The 22,719-nt window shown below is 37.4% G+C and overlaps 1 protein-coding gene and 1 long non-coding RNA gene across 2 annotated transcripts in view; one reads left to right on the top strand and one right to left on the bottom strand.

Annotated features, from left to right (window-relative positions):
* C7H10orf67 (chromosome 7 C10orf67 homolog) overlaps positions 1–20,098 on the bottom strand; it is a 39,225-nt gene extending 19,127 nt beyond the window's left edge. Inside the window, 9 exon segments of the mRNA XM_048951162.1 lie at positions 2,959–3,024; positions 6,432–6,490; positions 7,644–7,746; positions 7,748–7,789; positions 14,629–14,778; positions 16,400–16,474; positions 17,350–17,505; positions 18,926–19,058; positions 19,911–20,098. Of these exon segments, the coding sequence (XP_048807119.1) occupies positions 2,959–3,024; positions 6,432–6,490; positions 7,644–7,746; positions 7,748–7,789; positions 14,629–14,778; positions 16,400–16,474; positions 17,350–17,505; positions 18,926–19,058; positions 19,911–20,017 (891 nt within the window). The 5' untranslated portion in view covers positions 20,018–20,098.
* On the top strand, positions 12,367–16,474 carry LOC125696019 (uncharacterized). The gene is made up of 3 exons (XR_007378164.1): positions 12,367–12,423; positions 13,427–13,472; positions 14,152–16,474. It is a non-coding gene; the product is annotated as an uncharacterized LOC125696019 (long non-coding RNA).
* Positions 20,099–22,719: the final 2,621 nt, after the last annotated feature.

The following is a 22,719-nucleotide window of genomic DNA, read 5'->3' as shown; positions in this document are numbered from 1 at the left end:
GAAAATTTTCATTAAAATGAGAAAACAAGAAATATTTTACAAATAGTATACTCAAGAGGCAAAGGGCTTTTTATTGACATAAAGTTGTATAAATATGTATTTGAATTTTGATCTATGACAAGGGAAAATTATTTTTCAGTTCACAGACAGAGGACACGATAATTAGAAAAACACTTTTCCTTTGAAATCTTCACTGGATATGAACTGGAACTGTTCACAGCATCAGAAAGTAACAGCAATTCCTTGGCTGGCACTGAGCTGTGACAAAGCCAATCATTTCTGTGTTACTGCTCAATGCTGATTATGAGGCTGTATTACTCACATGGCAGGAAAGTGAAAATATTATTTAGAAATGATGATCCCTCTCCAAATATTGAAAGAATCATTGAAGTAGGCAAAAAGGGAAAAACATTTAAATGAACATTTTCCCCCTAGGATTTGTTCTAGAATCCTACTATTCTTTCAAGTTTGTGTACCTTACTAATGCTGTCAAGTAATTTAATCTAAATTATCACATTTTCCAATATTTATACTATTAGAATAAGTCATTCTGTATCACTTTCCAACATTTATTGTTATAAAGTCAAAATATGCAGAAGTGCATGTTAATACAGAAATTAATTGATTCACATAATAATCTTCATGACAATCCTTTAAAAACTTGTTAGTACTTAGAGACCTTTTGGGAGTGCCAATGCTTTATTCCACCATATGTCATAGGATTTATATTTTCAGGATCATTACATTTCAACCTTACATACGATGCACTTTTGACATTCAGTGCTCATTTCTCTTCCTCATGAGATCAATGTGTCCTGAGCCAGTTTTTATTCTCTCGCTTGTCCATCTTTCATTCCCACATTTGTATGCACTCAGAGTACAAAGAAGAAGTCTCAGTGAGCAAAGTGTGCAAGTTTGCACTGAGCCTACTTCTTCCTTGCTGTTTCCCACAGGGCAGGGTTCCACTTAACCGTGCACTTTACTGTCTGCCTTACTGTATTACTGCTGTATTTCTTTCATGTTTCTTGATGATTTGTTTGATGGCATATAATGAAAAGATAAGGCCACAAAAAGCTATACTCTAAATTACAGTAGGTATTGCAGGGTAGTCAAGGTATCTTCAGTACGGTCCATAAGCCACCACAATGCATACATTACACGTTTACCTTGGGGTACCATGAGACCTTAGAGCCATCCTCACAATACGTGTCCTAGATATTTGGTAACTGTGTGCTTGACTTCAAAGAGAATTGGGAGGAGAGGGAAGAACGAGACCAAGTCTTGCTCAACATCCTTTGCAAAGTTTGGGTTACCATGCACTCCTTTGTTTGGAACTCGGGCCATTTCTGAACTAGGAAGGTTTTCGCAGTTCTTTCAGTAAGATGAAATATTTTCTAGGTAAAAATTGCAGCTAACTCTGGGGTGAAAATAGAATTGAATGTCTGAGAATCAATATTTATTCATTTTAAAAACTATTTTATTTTACTCCTGAATTATTAAAAGCTTCAATCTCTGTTTTGTTTTGTCTTTTAATATATATAAAGAATAGATCAATCCTGACTGCCTAGATTTTAGTGTTAGAGGTTCCTCAGGGATTTCTAGGACTACCACAATTCAATTTGTAACTGAAAATGATTCCTCCAGGTCCCTCAGTTATGATTTCAGATCCAGAAGTCTGTCTGAGCTCTTCTTGTGTTATAAATCAGTTCAGAAACACACTAGGAATCCAAATCAATCCTCAGCTTTACCGTGTAACAGCAATGCGTTTAAGCGTTTCCGATGAACATACAATTTAACAAATCCGCAGGTCAGACTGCAGTTCCTAGCATCAACCAGGATTCTCTACTGTGCTTTTGTATCCCAAAAGATATATTTTTTTTAAGGAGCAGCTTGCCCTTTTGCAGGCTAAGTTTAGAAAGGCAGATTTTAAATTATTTCATTCATGACTTCCTAATTTCAAGAGAATTGTGCATGCATCTTGTTCTCATAATGAAAATTGTTTTCATTACGAAGATTCTTATGTGGATTAATTTAACAGGGAATTTATTTGGTGGCTACTCACCTTCGTAAACTGATTTGAAAGCCCTGTTCTATAACATTGTGTTTTGTTTTCCTCTAGTTTAAAAAAATGCAGTCCTACAATACTCAGCCAGGCTCACTGGAACTGAAAACTGAGGAAGGAGCGCAGGATTGGCCCCTCACTATAAAGCCCACGACACATGGTGCTGAGATTAACAAAACAAAGTACAGCAGCTATGACTTGGCACAAAGTTTGACAAGCTGCAGAAAAGCAAATGTTTAAATAACTGAAGTGGTACTGATTTTCTATTCACAACCTTTTCTCTTCTAAACAGTATCATATTCTTTTCCAGCACATTTAGATCGCAAGTCAAGCTGTGTTTTATTTTTTATTATAATAAACCCAGTCAGTTTACTGTAACAAAGACATACTAGTGGTGATCAGTGTGAAAGCCAGTACGAAATCAGGCTAGGAAAAAAAAAGTCAAATGGCAAAATAAAGGACCAGCCGTCTGGAAAGTTCCTGGATCATGTAAAAAGAAAATAAAAGGCTGTGTTCTTATGAGACTAATGCAGAATACAAAAATATTTAAAGACAAAACTCTCTGTCGTTGCCTACGACATTTGTTAACAGCAGCCATAAACCTTACAAATAACATTGCATTTATTAAACATTTTCCAAGCCCATCTAAAACAAAATATTAGTATTTTTTCTTCTAAACATTTCTAGTAGCATTGTTTGTATCTATTCCTCTCAAAATACCACACACAAAAAACAAAACCCTAACATAGTTTTGCAATGGCTTTTTCACCCGTAAAGCAACTTCCTGACCTGAAAAGCAACCACATTCAATCTATGGGATATTGCAAAAGTTTTGTGCGTTTTATTATATTTGCAACAAATGACGGTGCATGAAAATGTTTACACAAATGTCTTACCAGATTTTTATATAACAATCTTCTGTTTTCAAGTTCTGCCTTCATCTCTTCTTGAAATTCAACCAACTAAAATACAAGCACACGAGGATTAGTGTTGGATTTTGTATTCCAGACAGGCATAATTCTCTAAAAATTATTTCTAGAGACAGTTCCCTTATCAAGAGACAACACATGGACAAACATTTCTTTATTAGTACTGGTAGTAGATAGGGATCTTGATTTACTGCTAGCCACTTTCCTTTGGGATTTAATAGTGCCACGAGTCACATGCATAAAAGCCTTCTGACGTAAGTAAAACAGAGCGTGATGTCACAGGAGGCAGGAAGATGACAAAAACATCAGAAACAGAGAGTTCACTGATTTGAACTCTCAGAAATGTGGCTTGTAGACATGTACACACTTGTAGAAAAATGGCAGGATTGCAAATAATCAGCAGAGTTCTAAAAGATCTGTGTGAGATAAGATTTGTCAGCAAATGATACATGGGTCTCACCAATGACAAAGAGATGTGACTACAGAAGAGTGAAAAAAGGATTTCTCAGGGATTCTCCAGCAGTTTCAGAATCAAAACATGCTTAAACATTACACCGTACAGCAGTGTCCTTGAGTTCTGCTGGGTTGGAGCTGTCACAGTTGCTGTCAGTTGGGACCGGCAAGTTAAACATCTATATTTCCCAGTGTGATGAGGAACAGAGTTTGTTGCTTACTGAATTTGCATTTAGAACATTATTAAAACCAGACAATGTTGAACACAACACTGTCATTCATTTTCTTTCATAAAAATGGAGAAACGCTCCCCTTCAGCACAATAACCCAGAAGCTGGAATGCTCAGCCGCAAATCAGGGCAGCTCACATTGTGTGCCTCTGGGAGTTTTATGGGGCTTGATTACAATATCCCAAGTCATGGAAAAGTGCCTTAACTACCACTCTGTGATGAGAATAAGCCACCAGTTCTGTTCAAGCTGTGCCATTGGACTCAAAGAATATGAAATTCATGAGACTAGATACAGAATGCTCACGCATGAGCTTCACCACATAGCAGAGCTGTGACTGCATGAGAAAGGGGAATGCTGTGTTCTGACTTGCTGGATCATTTATGAATTTTACATTAGACTACAAGAAAAAAACACCAGACAACCTCACACACTGCACACGGACACATAAAAACCAAACACAGATACTCAGTAATAATTCAAAGAACAAACTTAGGGGAAAATTCCTTCCTCCATGTATCCCTGCCAGTACTCCAGAGATTATGGCTCTTGTTTTAAGAGAATATTTTCCAATCAGAACACAGTGTAAATGAGCAGTTAAATCACTGCTATACAGAGCTATCTACTCAAACATCCTTGAGTTCACCAATTAGCAGAATGCTGGGCAGGCACTCTAGTCCTTGGGAGAAAGTCAGTGCTTGCCATCTCTCATGATGCTTTGAGAGGAGACTGGAGAGCTGGGGCACAGCTGGGCACAGCTGGGCTGCCTGGGCACAGGGAATCCTGTCAGACTCCAATTCCTAGCTACAAGACATATAACAATATTTTCTAATTAGTCCAAGTAAAAGACAGTGCTCTGAGCCTGTTTCACCATCATTTACTGTTTCAACACAGAATGTGCTTTGAATTTCATCTTTAAGCCTTGACTTTTCCTTGTGTAGTGTGTATAAGAAACTGGCTGGCATCTGTACCAGTTTTGTGAACTCCCCTTCTGGAGCGAGAAGTCCAGCTGCTGAGCACTACAGCAGTGCGTGCCTTCTGGTCAAACTCCTCGTATTAAAAATAAAGGCTTTCTAATGTAAGAAGAATTTAACCATATTCTGGTTATCGAGAGAATAGCTTCCAGTGGGGTATGCAGAAGAGGGAAAAAAAAATCAGAAACGTCAATAATGTAGTTTATGTTTTAGAATTGTATTTTTTTTCTTTTGGGAACAGAATTACAGTTATCAGAATTATAATGAGAAGGGCTTCTCCAACGGCTTCTGACAGCACTCCAGTCTTATCTACTTGGCAGAAAGTGCAGCAGTCAAGAAGGGCTACCTGTGTGGATAGTGGAATTGGAGGAAGTTTGGGATTAAAGCATGTGATCCATATTTACACAAATGTAGTGCTTTGAAATCACATGAGAGATAGGTAGAAGAGTTCCTACACTGCTGCTCAAATCTCCCAGCTGAGGGAGAATCTGCAGGAAAATACAGCATGTGAGACAAAAGCCTCTATTGCACTGAGATGAAGTGAAGAAAAGGAAAATAAAAAGTAAGCTACAGGAGAAAAAACTCTGTTCTGATGACTGGCACTTTCAGCATAGTGAGATTTCAAACCTGAGGGGGATTCCTGAACACTGTCAGACCTTAACAGCCAAAACACTAACAGAAGCATCCCTTCCTTGACAATGCAGTGTAGTAGGCTGACCAACTAGTTCTCCATTTCCAATTTTAGATTTCATGCATAGTATCCTTTTTTTAAACTTTAATGAATATAACCTTTCAGTAGTCCTTTAGGGATAAGTAGGTTTCTGCATTTTAGAGTGGGAAACTTGGTCATAGAAGGCAGACTCATCTACGGTCACAAGGAAAGCCAATGAAAGGAATGACTTTAGAATTCCAGTGCCTTAGCTCACCATCAATTTGTGTTTTTAACATTAAGTTCTGTGAGAATTTTGTAATCCTTAATAAGCACAAAGAAATGTCATTATTTCCCTTAAGATTTACCACAGGTAAGTGAGTTTTCTACAGAATCTCTTGGGAATTTTTCACAGAAGGAATGTTCTCTATAGAAAGAAGATTTGTGACTGTTCTAAAGTTTTCTATTAAAAATGAATAGATCTCAGGAAGAAATATATGCCTTGCAGAAAAAGTCATTTGAGAACTGTCACAAGACAGAAAGGCACTGGGAGGATATGTAGAAGTTATAACAAGTAAACTCTGAGACCTGTCCATGTTTTATCATTTGTTACCAAACGGATATTAGCGTTGGAAACGTTTTTTAGAAAGTTGTGTTTTATGCCTTGCCTAGCTACTGTGTTGCTCAGATAACACATAAATAATAAATCACAAATAATTATAGGTCTATCCATGGGTAATGGAATATTTTACAAATTGTAGGTTACTAAAAAGGCTTTTGTTGGATGTAACTTGCTATTTGCTCTTATCCTGCCTTCAAAATCTTACTGAATGCATTTCTTTCTATACTAAAGTAGTCCATCATTTTAGTGTAGTATACTGAGCTTCAGAACTTTCATTGTATTTCAACAAAATTATACAATATGATGGGTCAAGAAGCAACCATACTCATTAAAGGAACACCAGCTCACTATTACTCTACAATGAGTTATACTACCATAAAACATAATGTAACATTATTCAAGTCTGAGACTATTTTTCAGCTTCCTAGCATTGTTTGGTCTATACACTGCTAACAGTCCAAGCCTGTTAATGGTCCTCCAGGAGTGTAGCTAACAAACGTAAAAATTACCATACCTGTTGAATAGTTTGCTCATCACTTTCCATTTTTAATTGCATTCTTTGAACTTGCCTATCTGAAAACAAGAGGAGAAAGAGAAAGCATGGAATTATACGCCTCCATTAATGTATGCAAAATGTTTGCTTCAGGTCAGTCTATAAACCTGGTGGAATGCACAGTGGAGCAGTCCTGGCAGAATGGTGACCTTCATCACTGCCCTTGACATTCACAGCCTTCTTCCTGCTGTTTGGCCGGCTGGTCAGATTGAGATTGAGAAGTAAGTTCAAGAGCCAAGTGTGACTGAGAACCCATAGCTTTTCATTAATACTATTTATGGACGTCCTTGCTGTTAGTCACAGCCAGTACAAAGTGTTTTAGCAGGTGGTTCTTCATTGTTCATGCAAAACTTCCAAAAGATAAGAAGCACCATTGAATCAGATGATAAGCAGGAATCAGGAATATTTTCTACGTCAAATTCATCTTGCTACTATTAAAGACAATACTGGGTCTAAACCACATGGATGTAACAAAATTAAACAGCCAAATTCTAATCTATTGCTACAGTTTCCAGTTCTCTGTTAAATATTTTATAAAGGAAATATCCAAGAAGCAACCTGTTGGTAAAGATTGCACATTGTAGGTTTTGTTGTTGTTGTTGTTGTTGTTGTTGTTGTTTTTTAAATCTCCTTTTAAGAACTGTAATAAAGCAAAAATATCAGAAGTATAGATTATTTCAAAGAAACAATTTCTGTTAGAAAACTTCCTCAGAAACACTGAAGTACATAATCAGATAACAAAATGTACGCTTGGATATTTTGCAGAAGCTCAAAATCTACCCCCGAGAGAATTTCATATAATGAAGATAAAATAGCAGATTGTCATTTAAAAGCAAAAATACTGATGTATAATGCTGTTCTACTTCAGTAACTTTACAGCACTTATTCGCCAAAAATATAAACTCAACTGCATTGCTAGGCAACATTACAAGTCTCAAAAGCCACAGCAAATATTCCTTTGTCATAAAATAAAAATATGTAAATATATGCATTAAAATTAGAATAAATGTGTATGACTTTCTGTACAAATACACACAAAATTAGCATTCAATACCAAAAAAAGACAACAGCCCGGAAAGAAGTTACAATACTTCTGAAGTGCAGTAACAATTAATTCCTACTTCAGCAACATTTCAGCTGAGCATCTTGAACCACATCAGCTTAAAGTTTTACCTAATGCATGCTTTTCTTTTTCAGAGTGTTGCAGACAATTCTCAAGACGAGCAATCTCGTTGCGTAGTTTGAAAACCTCTTCTTTGAACTCTTCATTCTCTTTTTTCAAGCTTTTTGTTTCCACGGTCATCGTCTTCAAAGACAACCTAAAAGATTGCAGTGCCTTGAATTTATAAGTGAGGAATCGGGGGTTTCAATATGCTGCACTGCTATAATATTATACAACACAGTATCATATAATTTCTGAATTCTATTACAGAGTCATAATATGAATAGAAAAAAGTTGAGGCTCTAAATAGGTTCCTGCAAGAAGAAAGGCTGCAGTACATTATATACAAAGACTATAACACATGGGGACATTTTATTGACAGGAATAATGCATATCATACTGTTTGTGTGCCCTCATCATTCAGGTCAATTTATTATGGAGGCTGAGTCCAGGAAGGCAGCTGGGGCCTATCCACCCACACTTCCCCCCGTGTTTCTGAAGTGCTGTCCGTAACTAGGCAGGCAGGAGAGGCTGCGGACAGGCAACACCAGGGGGTTGCAAAGTGCATGGCTAAGGAGGGGGGCTTGTTGCCTTTGTGCCATTTCTCAGTGACAGTGCTGCCAGTGTCATGAGGAGCACATCACATGTCAAAGCGGTGAAGTTTTCAGGCTGGGAGCCGCATGGAGTCCATCAGGCCTTCTGATATCAACACAGTTGGTTTGCTACTTGGTGTCGGAGCCACCCAGAGGCAATTCATATTCTGAACATTAACATGGCTTTGCATGCCTGTCACACATAGACCGTGCAGGGGTTTAATGCTATTGAAGACTACGGTTTAAATCTCTATGCAAACAGTGATTACCTTGTAAGAAGGTTCCAGGATAACATACAACAAAAGACTTTAAAGTTATAGTTTTAGTAAAGCAAACTCATTTACATTTTTATTATGCGTGTCCTTTGTTTAAATCTTGCCACGTCCATTATGGAAAAGACTTCTTATGCAACTGGAGCTTATTGGGACAGCTACTCTTTTTTTCTTGTTGGTCTCAAAGCTATTGAAAACATTTGAATATATTGTCTTATGGCTGTCTAGATTTTACTGCCACATATTTCTTTTAAAATTATAGAAAAGCTTTCAGAGCTGGCACGGATCTTTATAGTAATACCGGAATATTAACTAACTCCTGGATCTCTTTAAAATATTAACACAAAAGAGAAGATTCAGACAGCAGCTACTTTGCTTACTAAGGAAAATTTAGGATGCTGTTTGCTCTGCTTGGTAAAAATATGAACTCTGTTTAAAAAAAATTACTTGAAAATAAAACCCTGAGGTTTTCAAATGACATAGAAACTTGAACTGTAAGGTACTTAGGGGTAACATTTAGCCCAGAACTTTCTGTTTTGCCTCAGAAAAACATTTTTGATCTCAAACTAACCAGAACAGATTATCACTGTATTATATAAAGTTTTGGCCACAATGTTTCCATTGATTTTATAAGAAATCGTGTAAATAAAATGCAAAGCATTCTGAAAAATAATTCATGCAAGCTTGTGCTTCTCCATCATTTACTAAAGAAATTTTACTTAAAGAGCAAGTTTTCTTAGCAAACACGTTACTTCTAAGAATGCAAGGTGTCTTCATAAAGTTGTGAAAAATGTTTCAACAGTATTTCACCTTAAACAATCCTTGTGTAGCAAAAAATTTGCTAGATGGCATGTTTGTTTTGAGAAGCTGTATCAAGCTCAGGAAACAGCAGCGCTAGGAGAACAGCACGTGCAATATTGGAGTGCTAACTAACTCTGCTCAGGCTGTAGTCAGCTCAGCCCACTGCAAAACCAACTCCGGATCTCCAAGCTTCTAAGAAGCTGTTACAGCTCTTCATAGGCTGAGGTCCGTTTGTTCCTTTCTTCAGGCAGTATTCGAGCAACAGCCTATGCTTGCAGAAGAACCTTGAGTTTATCGTAAAGTAAGCCCAAACGATTGAATGAATCCCGTGAATAAGTTTTAAACGGTGCCACAACTACAAGCGTATCCGCAGTCCTTTAGTGCTTTCATGAAAGGATACAACACTTTCTCCGCCTGGACTTTGCACATTACCGAGGCAGCCTTTAGCTGTAGCCCCACCGCCTGCCAGGGACCAGAACTGCACGTCATTAACTATTCAGGCTCCTGCTGCAATGAGGACACTCATTAGCAAAACGAACAAAGGGACAATTTTCTGTAGCTACAGTCATCTGTTACACTTTGAGTGGCAGGTTTTGTAGCAATGTTCTCTCTACCATCTGCCCACAGCGGTAGCGTTTGGCTTGCTTAAACTGGGGAACTTTCAAGATGTAAGAAAAAAGGGCTGGAGGCTGGAAGGCAATTATGACACGGCTTAGCCAAGAGACTTCAGCATTTCTCACCTTATCTATTTCATTATCTCCATTCTAACAGTTTTAATACTTTAAGATTAAAAAAAAAAAAAAAAAAAAGAAGTATATGCTAAGCCTAAATAAATCCAATTACACTTTTATTAAAGTGATATAATGCAGGTTGTTACCTGCATGCATTAGGCATTTCTAATTATATTAAATAAATATGCATTCATAATTTTGGGCAGTAAAAAAACTTAAATTAGATTTATCCACCTATAATGACAATATTAAAGTCAAATGGCCTTGAGGTAAAAGTGAGAGAATACAGCTATTTATTATGTAGTTGTGAAATTCACATTTCCCTTTGGCATCTCAAAGTATTAAATATGCACACAAGATAACTAAAGGGACACTTGAAAAACAGGTAGGATTTTTGCCTTTTTAATGCAAAAATATACAATGAAAATTACTGATGCTATCATATGATACCAAAAAAGACAACACTTGAGCATGTTTCAGATAAAATTATAAACTGCAGTTGTTATTGCTGTTAGTTTTTTATTAACTTGCCTTGGTAACAAAGTAACTGTAGAAAATCTGTCATTTAAGTTATCATCTCCCTTTTCCTTACAAAGCTATATTTTAGGCATTTAAAGTCTATTATTTACACCACAAGAGGGTGCAATGGTACAAGTCGTCATGAAAAACATCCACAATACACCAGTTTTGAGTTGCAGGGGAAATGATCATTCCAGTGTTTATTTACATTTATTGTTGGAAAACCATACATCCGTAACAAGAGTACATTTATAACAATAATTGTTTCATTTTCATGTTTAAAATGTCAAGGTTGAAAGTGGAAGGTTCTAGTACGGCCACTGCTTGCACAAAGCCATTACTTTTCAGGCAGTCACTCTGCTATTACACTCTTATCTTCAATTCAGCTAATGGGTATACTCTAAAAGGGCTTCCAGTCCTCCAGGATCATTCAGGGGATCAAGATTCTACCACTCCTCTGATAACATACTTCAACTGGCAATCATTTTCCTGTGTATTTTCATCCTCTGGACACTGAATTTTATTATGTCATCTACGCAGGTCTTTTAAATGTAACAAAATGGAGGCATCAGAAAGGATAGGACTAACAAATTACTACTGGCCCAGATAACTCCTTTCATTCTTTAAGGCATGTCAGAGACAGAAAAGAAGTTCAGATAGCGTAACTTTGGAATGAGAATAGGCATTTCAGTGCAAATTCCTTGACAGGGGAAAACAGAGAATGTTCCCTTCTGCATAAAAGCAGAATTCTCAGAGAACAGATAAAGTTAATTCCTCATTTCCATGTATTTTTTGAGTTCTTTCACTGGGTAATGAGGGCTTTGCCTGAAGAATATTTTATCTCTTTCACAGATTACACAAAGGTCAGGAGCTGCACAGCACCCCATCTTATCAGAGTGACAAATAGAACTGTAGATATTTACCCTACAAGCTCCACAGTCCGCGTTACTAACATAGAATGAACTTCTTATAAGAGAAAACTTCACCAATATGCCTCCTAGTTTTCCTGGTAGGCAAAGGGCCTCATCTGTGTCTACCTTCCTCTTCGTGAGGTCTGAAACTAGAGACTTACAGTTTTTTCCACAACTTAGTGGAAGGTCACATCACTACATTTTAAGGCAGGACATATCTTACTGCAGCACGCTATCTTTTAAGCAGTGCTACTAAATCAAACAACTTGCAAAGATCTTGTGTTCACAGGTACCACTCAACTAAATGTATATTCTTCCAAAATAGCAAAATCAGCTTTGTTGGAAAATAGGTTTTATGTAATCTGTGATGCTGATTAAGAAAAGTCACACTAAGTTTTCCATTATGTAAAACACCTATCACAAACCTGTCAGCTGTTTCTGGGGGGCTTCTAAATCTAAGCTCTCTTGGCTTCCAAGTCTACAAATGTGTGTTCTCTGCAGACATTCAGAATCCTTTGTAGTGGTTGATGAATCAGAAAGTAACTGTTGCTTTGTGATAAAAGCATATGATTCTGCCTCCTCCTACACAGAACATATCTTTTTTAAAATTGCTCCCAGAGTTTTTTTCACGTTTTTAACCACTCTACAACTTTTACCTACTTGTATGTTCACACAATTACAGCCGCTTTTTTTCCTCCCAATATGTTACGAATTTTTTTTTTGTTCATAATATTGACATTCATATTACCATTTTGTATGGAAACAGCTGGATCACAGCCTGAACCTCTGATTGATCTTGCTGAGTCAGCCATGGGAGCACAGGTGAAGGCAATTCTCCTGTGCTGCCGGAAGGGTGGAGCCTGGCTGCACCTCTCCTAAGGCCCATTTAAGAGCTGACTGCCAGTAGGGAGGATCTCTTCTGGAGATCCCTCCTCTGGAGTTTTGCAATGAGCCTAGGACAAGGGTAAGCACTCTATTTATTCTCTTTTTGGTATAATAGCCTGCTTAGCCAAACTCTCTTGTTTATTTTGTAATTATAACATCTGTATATTCATTGATTATACACATTCATTGTCCTCTTTTTGCTTCGTTATCTATTTTAAAGCCTTGCAAAACTTCCAGTAATAGAAGGTGCCCAATAAGCAATAGAAGGTACCCAAATGATGCAACGAAGAAATAAAATGTACTCCTGGTGACTGTTGTAGCTAACAGACTGTTACAAAAATGAATTACTATCACTTCCTTCTGTTAACAAGAGCTAATGATGCAGCTTAAATATCCTGTTCTAGAATAGACTGCATAGCTGTCAATTCCAAACAGAGAGAGATATGTAGGTTCCTCAGAGGATACATATGAGACTCCATCTTTCTCCTTTATGAGTAATACTGTCTAACTTAGGTGGCTGCCAGTAGAAGATGGCACTTTCAGATTTCCTTACTACTGTACATCTTAATGATGCGCAGGGAGCAGAGATCAAAAAGCAATCTACCACCAGACTTAGCCAAAAACTCTTTAGAAACCGAGACTGTTTCTTATCAGTCTAAAGTACATGAGAAGTCTGCAATGCCTCTTTAAACTTCTCACACTTCAGCAAGCTGCTGACAAGAGTTGTTAACTTGGGAAGGATGTGTTTATATTACTGAAAAGAAAAGGAAATGATGTACAGAAATATGTGACTGAATCAAGTGTCTCATTTGAAGGCTACAGGATGAATAATTAAGACAGTTCTTAGCCATTAAAACTAAATATTTCTGTCTGTATTTGTGTGGGGAAAATTAGTCAAAGGGACTTCTCATGTCTGTGGATGGTTATACCCGAGTGGTTGTTGAACTCTGAGAGCTGCTGTAGGAGTTAAGAGAAATCAAACATGAAGGATTTTAATCTTCATTAGGATACCTGAAATGCTGACTTACCAATTGGTCAATTACCAATGACACAATTCTGAACAAGAAAATATTTTATTTCAGAAGTTACATGGAGACAGGAGGAACAAAGAGAAACAAGAGAAGTAATGTAAGTATAGAGATGAAATTTTCTGTAACTGAAATGCAATAAAATAGTGCTGAGAGCAATATTTTATTCAATTATTACATTTTTTAAACAAGCTTTTTTTTCTTCAGGATTTACAAAAATATCTTAAAATATTTTATTTTTTTAAAAACAGAAAAAAAACCCCCACTGTATCAAACTATCACTGATTACACTATCACGTTGAATTGAGTGAAATAGATTACTTCAGACTCCTTCAGTCAAAATACCTATCTTTAGCAAGAGATATCCCAAGAAGTGTTCTAATATTTTCCTATCTTTATCTTTACTGGGAAAATAATGAAACCAGAGATCATAGAACTGTATGGGTTTGGAAGGATCTCTGGAGATCAAAGTCCAACATTGCTAAAGCAGGCTCCCTGCAGCAGGTTGCACAGGAAGTCATCCTGGAAGGTTTTCAGTATCTCCAGAGAAGGAGACTCCACAACATCTTTGGGTAGCTTGTTCCACTGCCCTGTCACCCTCACAATAAAGTTCTTTCTCGTGTTCATATGGACACAAGAAATTTCCTGTGTTCCAGTTTGTGCACATTATCCCTTGTTTGGTCACAGGCACTGCTGAAAAACCCTGATGCCACCCACTTGACTTCTGCTCTTTATTTATAAGCATTGATAAGATCCTGCTTCAGTTTTCTCTTCTCCAGATTGAACAGCTTTTCCCCCTATGGGAGATGCTCCAGTTCACTCATCTCTGTGGACCTCTGCTGTACCCTCTCGAAGTTCCTGCCTTTCATGAACTGAGGAGCCCAGAACTGGATACAGCACTCCAGACACGACCTCACCAGGGCAGAGAAGAGGGGGAGCATCACTTCCCTTGACCTGCTGGCTACTCTATTTTTAATGCACCCCAGGATACCACTGACCTGCCTGGGCACAGGAGCACACTGCTGCTCACAGCCAACCTCTTGCCCACCAGGACACCCAGATCCTTCTCTGCAGAGCTCCTCTCCAGCAGGTCAGCCTCTAATCTGTTCTGATGCTTGCAGTTATTCCTCCCCAAGTATAGGACTCTGCACTTGTCCTTGGGAGTTCCTCTCTGCCCAACTCTCCATCCACATTTTTCAGTGTTTAAAGGTTTCCAGGTTTAGTAACAAGTTTATAATCTTTTTGGAAAAACATACCACTTTAGTCCTTTCATTTTCTTGATATTACTGCATTTTTCTTTTCAGATCTTCAATTATGGACTCTTTCTCACACAGTTTGTCACGTAAAAACCTCAAAAGTTTTCCTGATGAGCATTCTATATCTTCTCTATCTATGTTGTAATACTTCTATTAGGAGATGAGATTACTTAATGACATTCTTGCATAAATCACATAGCCTTTTTTTTTTTTAATGCTACAATTTTTTTTTTTTATTTGAGCACATCATAGTACACATTCCAGAGTTTCTGGTACCAAAAATAAAATGTTATTGTACCTGATATTTCAGATACTTAATCAAGAAATGTGTTATATCTAATACCTAATCTATAGTAATAGAGACTTCAAACATGGCAAAGAAAGGGAAAAAAAAAAAGGAAAAGCATATTCTATATGTTTAAAAACTTTTAAAGAACATATCTAAAACTCTTACAAGAAACAAAATAAGAAAGTGCAGTATAAGTACAGTGTAGCAAGATAAACTATTGAAATGTTAACTTCTGGATTACTGACATTTATTTTTGCATCTTGATTGTATCAGTAAGGTGTTTAAATTGCAGTAAATGTTTTTAAAAAAGCATCTGCAATGATTGATTTGCTTCAATGCAGTAAAATCAGCCTTTCAGAGAAAAACAGAATGTGCAGCCCCATATTATACTGAAATGCCTGCCCATTGTGATGCACAACCCGCAGTAACCATTAGGAAACACTATGCTCAAAAGTATGTGTGAGCTCTTCCTTCATGAGTACCTTGATTAAGTCATTTTTCAAGGTTAGGTGATTTAAATATTGCTTAGCTTCTTTAAAATATTAATAGCAGCAATATTTGTCTCTAGTGCAATCCATTCATATTTGACTCCTTAGTGAGCGTTACAGTTTCATCTCAGAGCTTCCCACCTACTGAATTACACTCATCTGGCATGGGGTGAATCTCTATCTGTTTACTGAAGCTGAACTAAAAGAATCCAAAAGTAAAAAGATCTTACAAGGGGAAAGTCAAAGGGAACCTAAACCTGCAGTTCCCTACTGAGAACACTTTACTGAAAGCTCCTTGGAATACATATGCATTTTATTTTTACTACAGAAGGATTCATGAACAGGGGCTGGGAAAGAGAATTTTCAAACACAGTGACATTCACGTTTTTCTATGTGGCTTGTGTGGCAGTGATCTGATCATATGTACTCATCTGCAGTTCAGCTAGTAAACTTATTTTTACAGTGAAAGAAAGACAAAATTTAAGTTCCAAACTTTCTAAATTGGATCATTCTTAGTATTTGTGTTACACTCTGAAATCTGGAACTCCGAAAATTTAAGGCACGGTTCCTAGAGCACAGTATAAAGTCATTAAGGGTGTACGTGATTGGTCATCCTCCTCTTGTAGCCTGGGAATTCAATTTCCAAATCTATTGAGACATTCATTTCTGATTGAACCAAGCAGCATTATGTGATTACTATGTCTCTGCTTCTGAAGAGAGCCAGTCACAGCCTCTGTCTTATAAAACAACTTTCAAGTATGCAAAACTGCACAGCTCAACATGAGAGGAGGGGGAAAACAGGACTTGTAAAAAAACAAAACAAAACAAAAAAAACCTTATTTTTGTGCTATTTTCATTCTACTTGATGTGGCTTATATGCTTAGTCTTCATGGATTATACAAACACATCCTTCTCCAGGTATTGTCAGAACTGACTTATGACCTATCACTACTCCAATCAACAGTCCTTAACCTTGTGAATGGTTAAAACCTACCTTAATATTTCCTCTGAGAACAGCCAGTGCGTCACATAACTGCTGTTGGTAACTTTGTCGAATTTGGACTTCTTCCTGGAATTTAATGTACAAAAAAAGGAAGCAGGCAATCACTAAAATAAGCAAGCAAACAAATAAACAAAAACAAACAGACAAAAAACTTGCCTTCCATGCCTTCCTTTCAATTTAAGGAAATTAAATACCATTGAAACTCCTGTGAAAGAGAAAACTGTATTTGTGTTCTTTTTTTATCTTTTTCTTCCTTTTTTTTTTTTTTTTTTCATTCTTCAGTCTCTTTTTAGCTTTTGGCTAATTATTGAAACTGTATCTCTTTCTCTAGAAACTGAAGATTCCAAGCCGCTTAAAGACAAGCACTTATCAAAGAGTTGTCTCAGATGTTTAAGATGGGAATTAATGCATGGGAATTAATGCATTGATTTTTTTTTTTTTTTTTTTTTTTTTTTTTTTTTAATTTTTCTTTTCATACGTTCACATCAGGAGCTTGGACATCTTGAAGGCTGAAAGTTGAATCTTGTTTCTCCCTTGTGGTGAGTGCTCACTAGTTGCGTAGGACTACTAATGCTGGTGTGAGCTGTGGTTTACTATCTAAAGATCAGTGAATATATATTTTCAAAGAAATACATGGAAAAGAACTGTAAGTGATGTGTATGTACATATCTATTTTAGAAATAACTGCACTAGGATGTAAGACATCTTCACAACTATGGCTGTTAATATGCAGAGTACAATGTAATCCATGTTTTATTAATTGCAAATTTACAAAAGACAACTTAGTCATTTTTTAAAAAAATTATATTAATATTTTGCTTTATCTTATTTTCAATACTTCTGTGAATTATTTTTATTAAATAAAACATCGATCTACAGAACAATGATGTACAAATGAGAACTGCCATCGAGTGAAGATTGACATTTAATGGAACAAGAACTTTTCTCTTTATCTGTTTATGAAAAGTCTCAATGTCTGTCAGCCTACCATTTACATATTTATAGAGATTCGACACTTGCTCTTCAATTTTTTCTTCATATTGTGCTTGAATGGCGCTTTTGTAGATGAACAAATCTTTCTGGAGGGAATTGGTGAGCTAAAAATAAAGATCCTGTTATTACTTATATACAAAGTAAACTAGACACACACACACACATGCAAAAAAGGTGCAACTACTCTGTTCAATGCGCTGTTGATGCTGATTATTCACCTAAATACAAGCATCTAATGCAGTTCGATACCTTGTGGTATCTCCTTTGGTCTACAACAGTCAGTTCAGAACAGCACATGTCTCTACACTGGCAGGAGCTCCCTGTTCCACATCTACAGTGTTTGCTGCCAAATTAAAAATGCCCCTCAGAAACTTTCAATTCTGAAGAGAATATTCGTGCAGTGAAGATATTTAACTTCCTCAGGAAATAATTATTTTTTGAATACTCAAGTCTCTGCCAGGTGGTAATTAGATACTGCAGAAGAGATCCAGACAGGTCTATCAATACAGATATCACAATGGAATCCTAGAAAGTGGTCAGAACATGTTCATAAGACTTAAACCAGTAGCCTGCAAAGTTTTTTACTGTAAAAGAGTAAAGATAACTGTATTTTAGCAAGAAGTAACAGAAGAAGTGTTAAAAGAAATGCATTTGGCTTTCCATTGACTTTGATGAGGAAAACACTCAGAAATCTTTATGATGTACAAGGTAGAAATAAATATTGCTTCTAAAAGCAATACCAAAAACATTGAATTTTTGCTCTTCTATATGTTTATACATTACTCATAATCTGGAATGACAAGTGTCTGTTTGTTTGTTTTTCCAAGGAAGTTAAACTTTCTGCACACATAATTACTTCATATCCTGAAGCATTTTCTTTTGTAATTTCTTAACACAGTGAAGGGACAGATAGCAACGTATCATTTTGATGTAACAGTTCTCCCTCTACAGGTCCCTGGAGGCATCTATCTTCACAAACTGTTAAGGCATTTACATTGAGAAAGCTTTATTTTTCCTCGTTATGGACTGCATCTTCGCTCCAAAATCTAAGCATTTAATTTCAGTAAGGCTCTGCTTACATTACACATCTATCTAAGCAAGTGCAGATAATGCCATCTGAATCTTTTTTCTAACTTTGTATATGATTTGCACAAAGCAGAAGCTTTTCTACTACACTATTTCATTCAAGCAGAAGCAGCAGGGCACGTTAGCTATGCTCATAACTGACATGAGGCCCACATTTATTGCTACACTATTAGCTATGATCAGATGGGTTTGAGACTATAGAATTTATCATTTTCAAAATTAAACAATGGTAATCTTGATGAAATCTTCTCTGATTCAGTTAGCTGAGTAACCCAATCTCTAATTCACCTATCAATATTTGTGTGTTGGTATATTTTGAAAATAAAAAATCGTATATGGAGTGTATGAATACAGAATAAATGTCTAAACAGATTGCCCAAATATTACATAAAACAGGTGACAGTGACAAAAGTATCTGTTCTCTAGCATGAAAAAGACTCAGATATCTTCCTTGATTAAAGCTTGTGTAGCAACTGCTAATTCATTTAATTCTGGTATTTCTTTGATATCTGTTTGTGTTGCATGATCTCTGCTGTGATATCCTATTTTTAAATCATCTGAAATGCAAGGCCTGTAAAAAATCAATTTGAATAGACAACTTAAATAGAACAGCAGTTGCATTAACCAGATTAATCAGTCTTTATTAATAATGGATATTCAGGAATAAAGTAAGTATTTTTTAATCGTTTCACTTGCATTTTTTAAAGACAGGAACTTAAGAGTGTAACAAACACACCAGCAGCTTCTTTGTGTTTGTTTCATGACAGCAAATGCTTTCAATAAAATACTGAATAACAACTGAAGTGTAAGCAACTCAATCGTTGTACTAAAGAACCTAAAAGAAAGTGCCAAAGAACAGAATGCATTCTGACAGCAAACAGACAATTTTCAGTGTTCTGTAGAGAAATCCGTCCAAGAATCCTGGACAGTGCATTTAGTTAGGAGCTTGTTTTTCTATTTCACTGATAAATTTGATTATTTGATATTACTAATTTACTCTAAAAACACCTACCATTAATTTTTAATAAAAACCTACAACAATGCATTGTTAAAAACAGAGCAATGCTGGTGCTGTCAGAATTCCTCTCTGTCACAAGCAGATGGTGTCAGACAACTCCTGCCCAGAGGTAGGTGATCCAAGCCATCTTAACATCTTAACTGCCCTCGGAGGTGTTCTGCTTTAGGAGCATTCCAAAATATTCCAAGTACAGTTGAATACTACTGGCCATGAAGGGCTGTTTTCATCTCCACAGGTTCTGTGCAGGAAACCTGCAGAGAGCCCCAGCCGTGCGGTGATGCTGTCAGATGTATCCCTGCTGGGCCGGGGAGCAGTGGCAAGAGGCACGGAACAGCGCTGAGCGGGCCGGACGGGCAGCTAGCTGACGCCCAAAGGGAAACCAGCACAGCCCGGTAAAGGCCTCACCGGTGCTCCCGCTCCTGCAGGCCACAGGGCAGCGCCAGCAGCTCTAGCGTGGCCGGGGACAGCAGGCGGGCCCAGCGCAGCGGGCCGCCCCGCCTCACCGAAGCCATGGCAACCAGCGCTCTGCCCCGCCTGCCTGCCGCGCCGCTTGGAGCGGGGTGGGACGGGCTAAGTGGCGGTAGTGGCGGTAGTGGCGGTAGTGGCGGTAGTGGCGGTAGTGGCGGTAGTGGCGGTAGTGGCGGTAGTGGCGGTAGTGGCGGTAGTGGCGGGGCTCCGCATGGCCGTGCTGTGGTGGCGGTTTGTGCGTTGCGTCACTGTAGCCGGCTGCTCGGCAGGTTCAGGCTCGGAGCCCTGCCTTTTATTTCACCCGTACGGAATTCATAGGTTATCCTGACCCACAGCGATCATCGACTGCAACTCCCGACATCCAAGCCCTATGTCTGAGGGTGGTGTCCAAAAGCTCCTTGAACTGTGCCGCCGTGGGGCCGCGCCCGCTGCCCAGGGCAGCCTGCTCCATGCCCACCGCCCTCTGGTGAAAACCTTTTCCTACTATTCAACCTGAACGTTTAAGTTATTGCCAGGCCAGGGAACACATCTGCCTCAGGGGCATCAGAGCGTGTTTCAGAGGAGATTGGACGATGTACCGCTGCACCCAAGTGCAGCAATTCTCTCAGCATCTCCATGGCCTTTGGCTTGACCCAGCCCTCCTTGCTCCAGCCTGTGTGCATGTGGAGGTGAGGAGCCCAAACGGGCTCTTTGAACTAGGTAAGACTGTGAACCAAAGGTGGAGGAAATAAGGAATAGTGGCCTGTGTGACAGAGGTGGAAGAAGAAAATGCAATTTCATGCCGTTTCAGACTGCAGGATAGAAGATCATGTCAAATGTGAGCATATACGTTATTAGTGGTCTGTCTGCTTTCACTGTAGTAACAAATGTAGGTGTTGACATTTTAGTGTTGAAATGGTTGAGACAACAGTGAGACGATCAACAGCAACTGTGATTTTCTCATAATTCTCCCTTGACAGAAGTCCATCAGAGTATGGGCCATCTGCAAAAACAATGTAGTTATTAATATTTGAATGTGCTATATGAACTGTAGTGTTCTGGTCTCAATAATTTTAGCATTTACACTAAAAATCACTTCAACTTTGCTGAAACTCAAGCTGCGTGTAGAAAGCACGAGTTGAAGAGCAAACATTAATACCACTCTGCTCTCTAGATGTAGGAGCAAAATAACCTCCTACATAAACAGAAACCACAAGGATTTTTAAACAGGATGAGCCCTTTTAGTTTTTGCTAGGATTAACACCATATGTAAGTTCAGTGATATATAAACTTTATGGACCAGAAATTATTGTGGGCATTGTTTAAATAATAAATCATTTCTAGTATTTGGAGTCATTAGTGTGGGTGAAACCTTCCTAACCTCAGCATATGGATTCATTGGCTTATAGAAAAAAATTGCCTTTAACTACAGAAACTAAAAAATAAATTTTTAATTAAAATTCTCTTTTATTTATTTATTTATTTATTTATCTATTTATCTATCTATTTATTTATTTTAAGCTCTGGGCAGCATTTCATTTTATCAACAAGAAATATGGAAAGGGATACAAACTAACAAGTTAAATTTAAATTTTTAGAATTGTTCTCTTTCTCAAGCTCAAGGTGAAGGTGAGACCAAAGCCATCTCTATATCAAAGAAATGTAATTGGTAAGAAATCTAAGTTAGCTATACTACCAAAAATAAGTCATCACTTACTACTTTCAGAAATGTTACCTGAGTTAGTATAAAAAGGGAGATGTCATTGTTATGCCACATGCAGAGTAGTACTTTAAACTAATGCTTCTGACTTTGGTATTCTCAGGCTTTTTCTTTCAGTTTAGCAAAAATGGTGAAGGTAATTGAGTGAAAAGCAGAAATTGTTACTGGACTTTCAAAGCCCATTTGTAAAACTTGACTTACTTTTGGGAAACCTTCCAACATGAATAATGTATAGAAGAGTGCATTTTCTTTGGCGAAGAAGTATAATTTGCCATTGGAAGCAAGCAAAAAGTTTATTAATATAGGCTATAGCATGTATGTACAGAAACTATCAAAAAATTACATCTGTGTTTTTCTGATCTATAGGAATCAGATTAAAGGTCAAGAAAGCTGGTTTTCACAATCCCATATATTGCTTGGATGCATGCAAGAGCAGTGTCAGGGAACTGATCAAGTGATCATGTTTATTTGTGAACATAGAAAATCCAACATTTTTTTGGTGATGTATTTCATCCTGACTTGGTTGTTTTCTTATTATTGATTGCAACCTGGTCATACTATTCTAACTACTGTGTTTATGTTAGTAGCTTGATGCTTCACACTATAATTACTGCAGTCATGATAACCTTGTTTATTTAGAAATGTCTTTGCTGTATAATCTGAACAAGGCTAACTATTGAATCTTTTAAGATAATAATCAAGTTATTTTTTTTTTATTGTTATGTTTTATTAATCCAATTCCCTGAAAGATGTTATGATATTTTAACCTAGTTACAAGCTGCTGAAAATGCATTTGAAATGGTGCTGTTGACAAATCTTAAATAGTATCATTCATGCCATAACAAAATATTGGCTTTAACTTAGCAAAACACAGTTGGTTCTCTCTCCAGGATAGCTGTTCTTTCCCGGCCTTCTGTGGATTCACAAAGGGGAGACGGGGCTTTTACATCTGCAACTGCACCTCACCAAGCTTAGATGAATGTGACCTCTAAGGAGCTGATATTTACAGTAGCACATAGCATCTTTTTAAAACAAGGTACTTGCTTA

Source organism: Lagopus muta, chromosome 7, assembly GCF_023343835.1.
Source record: "Lagopus muta isolate bLagMut1 chromosome 7, bLagMut1 primary, whole genome shotgun sequence".
Taxonomy (NCBI): Eukaryota; Metazoa; Chordata; class Aves; order Galliformes; family Phasianidae; genus Lagopus; species Lagopus muta.
The sequence above is the reverse complement of the archived record's forward strand: the minus strand, read 5'-3'. Positions and strand labels throughout refer to the sequence as shown.